Here is a 13,317-nt window from a genome sequence, read left to right on the forward strand (position 1 = left end):
AATAGATAAGTGATATATTCTTAAATAGCAAATTTTAAATTTCACAGTGATTTTACAAAGTAAATTGTTGTAGCAAATATTTAACCTCAAATGGGGGTTTCTACCCTGCCTTTGATGATTCAGTTCCCAGATAAAAGACACAAGACCTGTACATTTATAATAACCTTTAAATCAGCACAGGGGCTGGGCAGATATCTGCCCTCTAGGCTATTAATGTCTAGTTCCCATCAATGACCCCAAGTTATAACGTGCTATGGTCCTTCTGGACTGCTATTACCTCTACTTGGCCAGCCCTCGTGGCCATGTTTTCATACTCACCTACCCAATGGTATCTTCTCTATCAACCTTCTCTCCCTTTCCTTCCCTCTCAAGATCCTGCATCAGATCTCAAGACTGGGAACCAAAACCTCACCTCTCTTCTGCCCAGATAAAGGGTGTCAGGATCTTTATTCAACCAGTAGTTTTAAATTAAGCAGCAAGATCATAACTTTTTTATGTGTAGATTCTCTTGCCTTAGAACTTGGGATCCCATATTTACCATTATAATACACAGCAAAAGACCACACTTGAGCAGTAAACACTTCAAAAAATAATTCTAGGATATTCATGGTATTTTGCTAATTATTAATTTGTAACTACTAAAACTTTTTGTATTATTATTATTTTTATCATTATTATTTAGATTCCTAATTGTTTCTAACAGTGGAGAAAAGGAAAGAGTAGATGAGTGTGTAGTGATGAGTGAAGGACCTGGGCAGGGAGGACAAATGATGATCAAAATATATTTTAGGAAACAAAATCTATTTCAATAAAAAAAAAAATACAAAGAAGGCATCTACATCTGCTCAGGGGTTACTGCCCTAGATTCTCCATTATACACACATTTGGGAAATCAAAGCTGGTGACCCAGAATTATACACTAAAGTCAGCTACCAGTAGTACTCCATGAGATTGCAGAAAATAAACTTTGAATCAGAGGTGATGAATATTAAACTAGCTGAAAATAGGATAGGGTAAAATTTACCCTGAAAGCTGCATAAAGTGTGAGCATTGAATATGATGTGGTCAAGAGATGCAGAACCAGAGGTAGCATTCTCAGCTGGGGCCCATGAGGAATGTGCAGGAGTGTAAGCAGATCAGATACCTTGACTATAAAGCATTTGCATTTGTATGTGGGTATCTAAAAGATATCAAAGAAGGATATATCAGGGAATTATCTGCCAGTGTATACACAAGACACATGCTTAAACTCATTTGCAAAAGGAAGGCTTTACTGAATGTGATTGCAATTTCTCATACAATAAGAACAGGAATTCATGACACTAAAATGCTTCTGTACACCAAACAAAGAATGCCATTAACTGAGTAACAAGATAGGTTACAATATGTGCTGTCAGTATTGTTAGTATTGTGGAATTAAAAAAAGATATTTTTTTCTTGAAATAACTATTTATAAGACAATTTTTTTTAAAAAATGGCCACCAGAGGAAATTGAGCAATGATGAGATTTAAAGTAACCAAAGCATGTTTAATAAGTGAGTGAATTTATATTGAAACACTTTTTCATAAAATATATAGGGGAACATGAAGGAAATCATATTAATGGTAAAAAGATATTTCTTGGGAAGCCATCCAAAGTTCTGATTATTTTCTTCGAAAAAAAATTTAGATTTTCTCCTAATGCATAGTAAATTTGGGATGAAGTTATCTAATGATTACATGTGCAATTCATCATGTCTACCTATTCAAGTTCATTGTTTAAGGCTATTGGTAAAAAATAAATAAACTTTAAAAATCAAAGTACAGATGAGCCAGCAACATAGCACAGCAGGTACAAGTGCATGCCTTCCAGGTCTCCATATCTTGACCCATAGCTCCAGCAGAATCACCCTGCTCTATCAGGTCAGGCCCTGAGGCAGACCACCAACATTTCCTCAGAGCCTGTGGAACTTTCCCCAACAGTGGCCCCTTCACTCATCTCCATGTCCCATACCACAACTCTGGCAGAAGCTCTTTGCTCTACCAGAGACAATGACTTATCCAGAATCCAAGGTTATGCCAGTTCCTAAAACCCCAGTACCCTAAACATCAGCGGTCACACAAGCCGCCAAATCGCCAGCAGAGACATTCTACTGAACAAGGGTCTCCCCGATCACAAGAACCACAGGCCATGCATAACAGAACACCAAAAAAGAAACAGGTGGGTATTGTGGAATGAGGAAACTTCTTTCCTGGAAAAATTAATTATGAAAGGAACTTGAAGAAAACAGTCATGAGAAGAAATTATTCAATGATGGATTTTCCAAGTAGCCAAAAGCATGTTTAATGAGTAATTAGATTGTCAATGAAATTTATTGAAAATAAATTTTCATACTTTAAAACGGCTACATGAAAGAATTTATAGTAATAGTAAAGCAAAATATTTGCCAGAACACTATTAAGATATTTGAGAATTTATTAGAAAAAAACATTTAGACATTCTGCTAATGCTTAGGATATTTAGGATGTTGTTATCAGATGATTTTATGTGAGTTTTAAGATATTTGCCTATTCAAGTTTATTGTTGTACTGGCTAGTTTTGTGTCAACTTGACACAGGCTGGAGTTATCTCAGAGAAAAGAGATTCAATTGGGGAAATGCCTCCATGAGATCCAGCTGCAATGCATTTTCTCAATTAGTGATCAAGCAGGGAGGTTCCTTTGTGGGTGGTGCCATCTCTGAGCTGATAGTCTTGGTTCTATAAGAGAACAGGCTGAGCAAGCCAGAGGAGACAAGCCAGTAAAGAACATCACTCCATGGCCTTGCATCAGCTCCTGCTTCCTGACCTGCTTGAGTTCCAGTCCTGACTTCCTTGGTGATGAACAGCAGTATAGAAGTTTAAGCTGAATAAACCCTTTCCTTCCCAACTTGCTTCTTGGTCATGATGTTTGTGCAGGAATAGAAACCCTAATTAAGACAGTTGTCTATGGTTTTTACTACAAGGAAATAAACTGCAAGAATTAAAGGGCATATGAGATAACAACATAGAATAGCAGATAAAAGTGAGTTCCAGGGAAGCCTCATGGATTTAGTTTGATCAGCACAGCTCATGGGAAAATGTAGAGAGGTTATGCCACAGCACAGGGTTGTTCAAACATCCTACATACACTCCAGGGCTCAGAAGACAAAGCACACATGGAAACATAAAAATAAAGAAACAAAATAGAAATAAAAATATAGTACAGAGCATATGAAAAAGAAACACATGCAATTGATGCTTAATCCAAATCTCTTTAATATAGATTCTTACAATTTTGAGTCAGCATGGATTGCAATAAATGGGTCCTCAGCAGAGTTACTAATGGAAAAGTGAGCTTTGCCATCACTGCCAACATTCACTCTAAGTCCAGTGCAATTGCCATCGACCTTATCTCCAGAGATGACATCACAGTATGTGCCAGCAGGAAGACCAGTCTGTAAAGTGGCTGACAAAGCCCTGAAAAAAAAAAGGTAGTATTTATTATATATTCAACCCAGTCAAATGCAGAAGATCATATATATGTATGTATATATACATACATATATGTTTGTGTATCTGTGTATATATATATATCTGTACATATACATGTGTGTGTATATGCACATATGTATATATATATGTGTATATCTATATGTATATATAGATATGTGATTATATATATATATATATATATATATATATATATATCTCCACCACAAAATAATAAATGCCCAACCCTGTGCTATAAAACCTTATCTCCAGAGATGACATCACAGTATGTGCCAGCAGGAGGTAGTATTTATTATATATTCAACCCAGTCAAATGCAAAAGATCATATATATGTATGTATATATACTTACATATATGTTTGTGTATCTGTGTATAATATCTGTACATATACATGTGTGTATATGCACATATGTGTATGTATATGTGTATGTGTGTGTGTGTATGTGTATGTGAATGTGTATGTGCATGTGCATGTGCATATATATGTATATGTATATATGTATATATATATATATATATATATATATATATATATATATATCTCCACCACAAAATAATAAATGCCCAACCTACTGCTATAAAACAGTAAGAATTCAGAGCTCAGTAAAGAGAATCCAAATACAAAACATGTGCCCGTGGGAGCAGGTGAACTCTCTATACCAAAGGCATTGTTTTAAATGTGTGTTGGTTTCATGGCCTGTAGAGCCCAGACAGAAACACAGAGAACCCAGGGAAGCTCAACACTAAAGCCCTCCCGCGAGGACCATCATTGTTTCCAGGCTGTCCTCTGCTGGACATACACTCTGGTGATTCTTTTTAATTTTAATACCATTAATTTTTCAAAACTTCTTCAATTGCATGATGCCACAAATAACTTTTTTCCTAGAATTAAACATAATCTTGCATTTCTATGGACACTTTTTAGGTTTGTAATAGAAAAGTGTCTGCATGAAATAATTCTAGTTCTCCTAAACAACCAACCATGTGACCTTTCAAAAAAAGTTACATACTTCAATCATTTTGTTGTAGTAAATCAAGTAGGCATTATAGAAAAGTCTTCTCAACCTGATAGAAAGTTGATTTTAAATTGAGAGAGGTAACTGGCTCCCAAAGAGATTCTCTAAGCTAGAATTCTGTTCTGTTCTGTTCTGTTCTGTTCTGTTCTGTTCTGTTCTGTTCTGTTCTGTTCTGTTCTGTTCTGTTCTGCTCTGCTCTGCTCTGCTCTGCTCTGTTCTGTTCTGTTCTGTTCTGTTCTGTTCTGTTCTGTTCTGTTCTGTTCTGTTTTGTTTTGTTTTGTTTTGTTTTGTTTTGTTTTGTGAGACAAGGTCTCTCTTCATAGCCATGGCTATACTGAAACTCACTATGCAGATCAAGGTGAGCACAAGTGCCCAGAAATATGGGTGCTTCAGCCTTTTCCCTACTCAGATGAAAAGATGTGAGCACCACTCCTCATATCTGACCTAGATCTGAAGGAACCATGAAGGAGGACTCAGAAGTACTACAGGTGAATAGACACTATTAATGGTTTTAAAGGCAGAGTAAGTAACCTCTTGTAGAAACTCATAAATCAGAGGCAATTCACATATGCCTTTAAAACATTTAAAACACATAGAGAATTGAAAACTGTAAAATTGATAAATATATAAGTAATAATCAAAGATACTGGGGAAAGTATTCCAGTACTAATATGGCCCATTGTTTTATGATGTTAAGATGTATGTTTACTATTTATATGGTTTGTGAAATATTTCAAATGAGTACATAAATATGAATGTATGCTATGCCATTGAAGGCTGTAGTTAAAGAACACAATAACAAAATTTTATTAACACAAGGGAAAAATAGGAAAGCATATATCATATTTCTTATGTATACTGAACATTCAATCGTGGCTTAAATTCCTTGTCTAAAAGATTTTTCACATATGAAAAATATAAATGAAGAAGAAAAGAAAAGAATCATCTTAGAGTATAATATTATACAGCCATTCCCCAATCAATATCCACTTACCAGTCATCATTGTTAAAGACAATGAATCCTCTGTTTCCTCTGCTAAAAGCTACTTGGTTGCTGTTATTATCCCACCAGTTTGAAAAAGGCTGACCATTGACCACATTCCTGAAGGCAACCATGTTCCTAAAAGCACAATATCATGAGAAATGCTGGTACCCTTTAATTCAACAATTTAAAATAAAAGGTTAAACAACTTCCTTATTAGACAAGATCTAAACGGGACATTCCTACCTGATTTGACGCCATCTGTGTTCACAGACCCAGTCATTGCCACAAGTAGTGTCTGCATTAATGGTCACTTCTTTTGTTACTCCATTGTTATTGGGTGGTCCAATCCAGTCATTCTGATCCTTAATTATTGAAAGAATCAAGTCATTTGAATGCCTGTAGCTCCCTGACTCTTGCCACTAGAGAAAACCAAACCCAAGTCCAGTGGGCTAATCCTGTCTCTACAGTGTTATCTAAATCCTTCAGTGTTTTCACAGACCTTCACTGAGTTCTTAATTTATGTGCAAATTGAAGTTCTCTAGGAACATATTAAAACAGACTCTAGTTACTCCCTGAAATATTTCCATCACTATGCACTATATGAATGTGCCTCAGTATGCACATAAAAGAAAGACATAGCTCTTGGCTACTATAAAAATTAAAATATCTATAAAAATTTTCTAATATAACAATTTCTAAGTTATTTTTACTTAACTTCATACCAATAGTTTATTAAATGTCCTAAAATGTTCTGACATTATTAAGTTTACCAAAGTATAAGTGAACATCTTATGATGGCAAAATATTTGAATATACCTTTAAAGAAAGATCATTCTACTCATGAAAGCCCTTTTAAAAAAGAATAAATTTCAATACACAACAAAGGGATTATATTCAAAGAAAATTAAAAGTAACTGGCAAATTTATAGTAAAACTTTTATATATATTTGATGTTTCTCTATAAGGCTAGTATTTTCCACTGAGATATGATATTTCACATATAAGATATTTGGTAGTCTCATTGGTTAGTTAACTTTTGAAATTGTCTAAATGTATGAAACTAATAAACACATATTGGATATCAGTCAAGGCTCACAGTGATTTTTTTTTATCAAATCACTGTTCTGTGATTCTCAAAGCTCCCACCTACTATAATTCCCTTAATCATCATCAGATAAGATGCTTCCTATTATACAGGAAAAATGAAAGTATTTTGATATGACAGCATTTATTGTACCAAGGGCAGAAAGAATTTGACATTCCTTTTGGTGTTAACAGGCATAATTCAATGTTAAATCTATGAGTCAAGGCTTTATCAGGCATAATTGTTTTCACTCTGCATTTTGTTAGTATTTCAACTATTTCATTTTCAATATCAGGTACTTCTTCATTGCCCTTACTTTAGAAAACTGCCATGAATGAACACTTAATAATAATTCCAAATGCTATAAATGCATATGAACTTAAAACAGAAACACTTTTTTCTCTAGATTAAAATATGCTTTGGACAACTCCAAGACTTACTTTTCCATTCTGGAAATTTCTATTCCAACGGTAACTTGACATTACTCTTGTGAATCCATAAGGATGAGCCAACATAAATCCGACAGCCATTTTATACATTCTGAAAGGTTCAAAATAGTGTTAAAGCAGAAGTATATAATACTTTACTGTCATTAAATGCACACCCAAGGACAGCAAAGAATGTTGTCCTACCTAGCATCCCAGAATGTCAGGATGGATGATCCTCCAGCACCATGTCCTCGCTGATTATCATGGTTGTCCACAAACACAAGGGCTCTGTCAGAAGGCACCAAACCCCAACCTTCTCCCCAGTTCCTGCATTTTTATAAAAGCACATTATTATTCCACAATGCTTAATATAACATTACATATTGCATCCTCAGTTGTCAAAATAAATGACAATTTCATGAGGAGTCTTTCATATATATATATAATTTTCTATGGTAATATAAATGGAAATTTTATCCACATTTAGGTCTTACTATATAAATTTTTTTTTCTGAAATTTTTCTCTTTAGATCTTTTTTCCTTTATTGTAATATTATGGACTTGAGAATTAAGATATCCGTATTATACAATATAGAATGAAAATGAATTTGTAACTGTGCCTTTAAATTACACACTTTTGAAATTTTCAGTTAATTCTCTAATGTAGCATAAGGAAATTCCATACTATGGCCACATTATAGGGATCATTTCTGAGTATAACTATTCTTGGGATACTAATCTATCTTTAGTAGGCGATGAACAAACATTCTTAGAATCTAATGGACTTATCACAACAAGACAAAAATCACTAAGTGATACTTTGGATTACCACTGTTATCAGATGATTGATATATGAAATTAAAAACATGATTAATTAAGGGTTGATAAACAATAAGCCTAACTAATAATCAATTATTTAAGTTAGGATATTTAAGATATATCTCACTGATGCCAAATGACAACAAATGTATTATAGAACACATGATGAAATGATATATATTTACTTTAAATAGGACATCTTCTCGCCATTCCACTTGCGGATAACTGTGCCAAGTTTTGCACCATACTTGAATTCTGTCACACGGCCATTTCCAAAGTACTCACTACCTTTAATTGCCTCACCACCCAGATCAATGACCTAGGAGAGACATTGGGGCAAGTGTTATTTTAAGTGTATTTTTAAATCATATTATTGAAAGATAATATTATTTAGAATTATTAAAAATAGTTATGTTATTCAAAATATTCCTAATGGCTTTCTGTACACATACATGCTGATTTTATTCATAAACCATATGTCACAATATTGGGGGAAAGCAAATTATTATTCAAATTACAAAAGTCATTTTTATCCTCTAGGATTATTGCCAGAAGGGAAAATTCCCTAGTTCACAATAAGGTAACATTTGCTATCTTGTCAACATTAGAAGCACTTACAAACTAATAAACCTTTCTAAAGAAATTTGAGACAGAAAGGTGTCATCCTCAGTGCACTTCAAGTGACAGCACTGCTGAAGAAAAGGGGTCATCCATTTGCTTAAACACCTACAAATGCTAATAACATGAAACAAAACTCAAAATCAGAAAAATTAACTTGAGACAATAAGCATTATGATTTCTCTGTGTTGGAAAATGAAATCTTTGGATATAAGAGATGGATTAATGAAGATATCACTGCCTTGAAACACTATGGCTGATGCCAAGAAAGGCTTGCTTACAAGAGCATGGCATAGCTATCCTCTGAGAGGCTCTGCCAGCTCCTAACAAATACCGATGCAAATATTCACAGCCAACCATTGGACTGAGCCCTGGGACACCAAAGGAAGAGTTAAGGGAAGGACTGAAGGAGCTGAAGTGGAATTTGCAACCCCATAGGAACAACAACAATATCAAATAACCAGACCCCCAAGCCCTCCCAGGTACTAAACCATCAAAAAAAAAAGTATATGGGATGGGTCCATGGCTCCAGGTACATATGTAGCAGAGGACTGCCTTATCTGGAATCAGTGGGAGGGGAGATCTTTGGTTTTGTGGAGGCTTTATGTCCCAGTGTAGGGGGATGGTAGAGGGTTGATGCTGGAGTGTGTGGGTGGGGGGAGTACCCCCCCTTAAAGGCAAAGGGGAGGGAGATGGGATGAGAGGGTTTGGGAGGGGACATAAGGAAGGGGGACAACATTTGAAATGTAAATAATTAAAATAACCAAGTTTTAAAAAATAATTAAATGTGGTATTTCTGATTAACAACATTTGTACTTTTAAGGACAGAATGATAAGTCTACATGAAACTGTGTTATTAACCTACATTATAATTACATGCTTAGAGAAATCCAATATATTTAAAGAAAATCCCATGGAGCTTTAAATCCTATGCAAAGAACTATAGAAAATAGAGGAATAGTAGGTACAAGGAGTCTTCCTGAGGGAAGAGCACAGCAATTGGTGGTCTAGTACCAACAAGTCAACCTTTAAATCATACATATGTGAAGAAATATCTGAGCTGAATTACTTACATACGAAGCACTATGAAATATATCAGTGTTATGTGTCTGAGTACATACACAAATGTATCTGTTTATATATATAATTATATATATGTATATAATTATATATATACATATGCATAAATTTGTACATACACATGCACACATATACATATAATAACATTAAGTAAAAACATAGAGAATGAACTTAAAGGAAAGTATGGAGGGTAGGTACATGGAAGTATGTGGAGGTATGAAAGGGAAGGAAGAAACACTGTAATTAAACAATAATATCAAAATTTTAAAAATTATATATTGGTCTACCTCTTGGAAAATGAAAGGTCTGCTTCCTTGGGAGAACCATTTTGTATTGAGATTATGCAGTTTGTCCAAAACTGCCTTTATGTCTCCAGGCCACATGTGCTTAGCAGCATCAAGTCTGAACCCTGCTACTCCAATGTCAATGAGATGGTTCATATAGTCAGCCACCTTGGTACGAACATAATCTTTCTCAAGTGCAAGATCCAGAAGGCCAGTCAGACGACAATTTCTGACCTGTTGGGAGAAAATGATTGATTTATAATATGTCATTTCTGCCTGAGAATTCATTTCCTCATTCAGCCATTTACACATTTATCAATAGCAAATTTTATATGGGTTTTAATTGGGACATAGAATGTATTCATGTTCTAATGTGGATGCAAACTATTTTTTGTTGTTGTAAATATAAAGAATATGTCAGAGATTAAAATAGATGAGTATCTTAGTTGGCCTATTTTCATTTCTGAGACTCCCTCTTCTTTCAGTCTCTGTCTCTGTCTCTGTCTCTCTCTCTCTCTCTGTCTCTCTCTCTCTCGTTCTCTCCACATTTCCTTCTCCATTTCTCTTTTATTCTTCCATCATTTCTCTTTATTTTACATAGGTGAAAAAATCAAAGCCAAGAAGTAACTCATGTTAAGTACACTGCTACAAAATGGAGACTGTAACTCAGTCTGAAAATTGTTTCTATATATGATTTGTATTTCTAATGATTTCCATTTTACCATATTTATATAATTGATTAAAACACGCTTTTTCAGACACATTTTCAAGAAAGCATTTCTGCCTTTATCATTAACCCTAGTGTATCCTTACAAAATAATGTAAAAATAATACAGGACATTTTTCCTTTCTATTATTTAGCATTCTGTATTAATAGCATTCTTTTTTCCTGTGTCCAATAGCATTTCATAAATTTCTGTGCATATGTAGAAACATATTCTTTATTTCCATCATTTCTCTCATTACCTGATAAGCATCATTGTAGTTATCAATTTCTCCATTACATTTATTATCGTTAAAGTCCCAAGCAGAGTATGGAACTGCTGGGAATTCCCTGTTATTTGGATTGAGGTAACTTCCACAGGTACTGCTTGTTCCTGCAGGATTGCCTGCGCCACACATGTGGTTAATGACAGCATCCACATAAATACGGACCTAACAAAGAAAAGTGCATATTTCAGTTGTACTAAAAAAAAAACTGTAGTTACATTGCAATCTCACAGCAAATCTCCAAAACATTTCACCTGATGCTTTGTAGTTTCACTTTAGAAAAGTGAGTCAAGTGAAAAAGGAAGCTGCTGTGAAATAAGATCAACTATAGTCATTATACATGGAAAAAAGATATAGAGCTCTTAAGAAGAAAGAAACAGACACTACCAGAACTACAAACAAAAGGTCTGTTTTGACAATGTAGGGCAAGGTATATATTTGAGCCTATTGTATTTGACATTTTACAGGGTTACAAGGAGATTGATCATAGCTTAATTTATACACTACATGGCTAAAGACCAGAGGAAAGGTACCGATCTCTTCATTATAGAACAAAGCAGATATTTACCACCTAAAATAATAATAGGGTAAGAAAACCTAAAAATTGTGGTTAGAAAACGACTTAATCCTCACATATCAATCAGTGCCCACAAAAATACTTTAGGATGTTTTAACACTTATTAATTTTAAAAGTCAATATTTTACTTTATGAGTACTATTCCTTCACCCTCAAACGGTATGTTATGCAAGGATTTCAACAACCAGACACCCCAGAGCTCCTAGGGACTAAACCACCAACCAAGAAGTACTCATGAAGGGATCCATGGATCCATCTGCATATGTAGCAGGCGATGGCCTTGTCCTTGTCGGGCATCAATAGGAGAAGAGGCCCTTGGTCCTGTGAAGGCTCAATTCCGAAGTGTAGGGGAATTGAGGGGGCAGAGATGGAGTAGTAGGTGGGTGAGTGGGTGGGGGAACACCCTTGTAGAAGCAGGGGCAAAGGGGTGGGAGAGGCAGTGTCTTGGGGAAATACGGGAAAAGGGATAATATTTGAAATGTAAATTTTTAAAAATCCAATAAAAGTTGACAATAAGATAAAAGTGTATTTTCAATAACTCATAAAATGTAAAGTAAAATTTTAGAACTTTAAATCTTGATTAAACAAAAAGAAATAGACACAAAAGAGAAATATTTCCACATAATATTTCCATAATTTTTAAAGAAAATGTGTCCTCACTTACACCAACATTGTTGCACCTTGTCACCATGTCTCTGAATTCATCTTCATTTCCAGACCTTGTGCAGATTTTATAGCTGATTGGTTGGTATCTTTCCCACCAAGGTCTTGATGGGTTATGAACTACAACGTTTTCATTGGGTGGAGAGACCTACAAGTAAAACAGTTATAATTAGTACCAGATGATGGCTTATGTTACATACCTAAATCTTATAGAAAGCTATCAATAATCTGGCATTACTTCTTAACCTATAAACATTCACTTCTGTTGTGTATCATAATATCACCAGATATTATGGAAGGACATTGCAGAGGTCCTCTTGATATTCTACAATAAGTACAAAGGTGCCACAACTACCAATCCTTTTTCTTTCTCAGCAAAGTCATGTGTGAAATGAAGTTGTGCTCTAAAGTCACTAGTCTTGATTAGAATATGATGTGAGCACAGTAAGCTCTGCATTTATTTGTGAAGTTATCTTACCTGCACCCCTCCAAATCCCTTAGGAGCTAAGTATCGCTCACATTCCTTGGCAATATCAACCCAGCGCCACTCGAACAGGTGGACAATAGCAGTCCTCCCATCTGAAGTATGTGGGTCATATTGAGCCCAGCAGAACCCAATGAGGGAAAGCAGCAGAACGAACTTCATTTTGCTTTGAAGTTGTCAGTGTTCTTTCTCTCTAGCGCCTATTTATATTTCTACAAAAAGTACATTTTCCAAAGTAAATGCTCATGAGTAAATATTTAAGGTACAGTCTATCATTCGAAAGAGATTAGTAGCAATGATGTGCACAGCTGAAGGTTCTTCAGAAACTCCCATGGAGAATAAACTTAATTCTTTTAAATATCAATTACTAATTGACTGATACTATATCTTACTTTTTGTGACCTCCACCAACCCGTACAAGGAGAATTACAACTGAAATCAAATATATCTGGGACGTTTCATCTCTAAATCTTTGTATTGCACCATTCCAAATAGAAATGGGAGTATCAATTCACTTCTTTTTGTTTCGCCTACTTAAGATTTTTTTTCATTATTTCAGTATTTTCATTTAATTTTAAGATGCTGCATTGTGCCATGCACCTACTACTGTAGTAAAAGTGAGAATGAAAAAAGTTAAGATTTTGTGCAAGTTGCCAATTTATAGAAAGTACTCTAAATCAATAGAATTATATAAGGGGGATAGCATTAAATTTAAATACTTCTGGAATTGTGAAATATCCCTTTCCTTTCATCAATCCATAGACTGAATCATCAGGGCTC

At 34.7% G+C, this 13,317-nt stretch overlaps 1 protein-coding gene across 1 annotated transcript; it reads right to left on the reverse strand.

The window, feature by feature from the left end:
- Positions 1–1,244: 1,244 nt before the first annotated feature.
- Positions 1,245–12,854, reverse strand: Amy2a2 (amylase 2a2). The gene is made up of 10 exons (NM_001160152.1): positions 12,532–12,854; positions 12,055–12,201; positions 10,790–10,978; positions 9,827–10,057; positions 8,027–8,160; positions 7,227–7,349; positions 7,035–7,134; positions 5,754–5,872; positions 5,520–5,645; positions 1,245–3,475 (listed from the first exon to the last, which is right to left on the reverse strand). The coding sequence occupies exons 1-10, from the start codon at positions 12,697–12,699 to the stop codon at positions 3,286–3,288; spliced, it is 1,527 nt and encodes a 508-aa protein (NP_001153624.1). The 5' UTR covers positions 12,700–12,854; the 3' UTR covers positions 1,245–3,285.
- Between the last annotated feature and the right edge of the window lie 463 nt (positions 12,855–13,317).

The sequence above is a fragment of the Mus musculus genome, chromosome 3 (assembly GCF_000001635.26).
Source record: "Mus musculus strain C57BL/6J chromosome 3, GRCm38.p6 C57BL/6J".
NCBI lineage: Eukaryota > Metazoa > Chordata > Mammalia > Rodentia > Muridae > Mus > Mus musculus.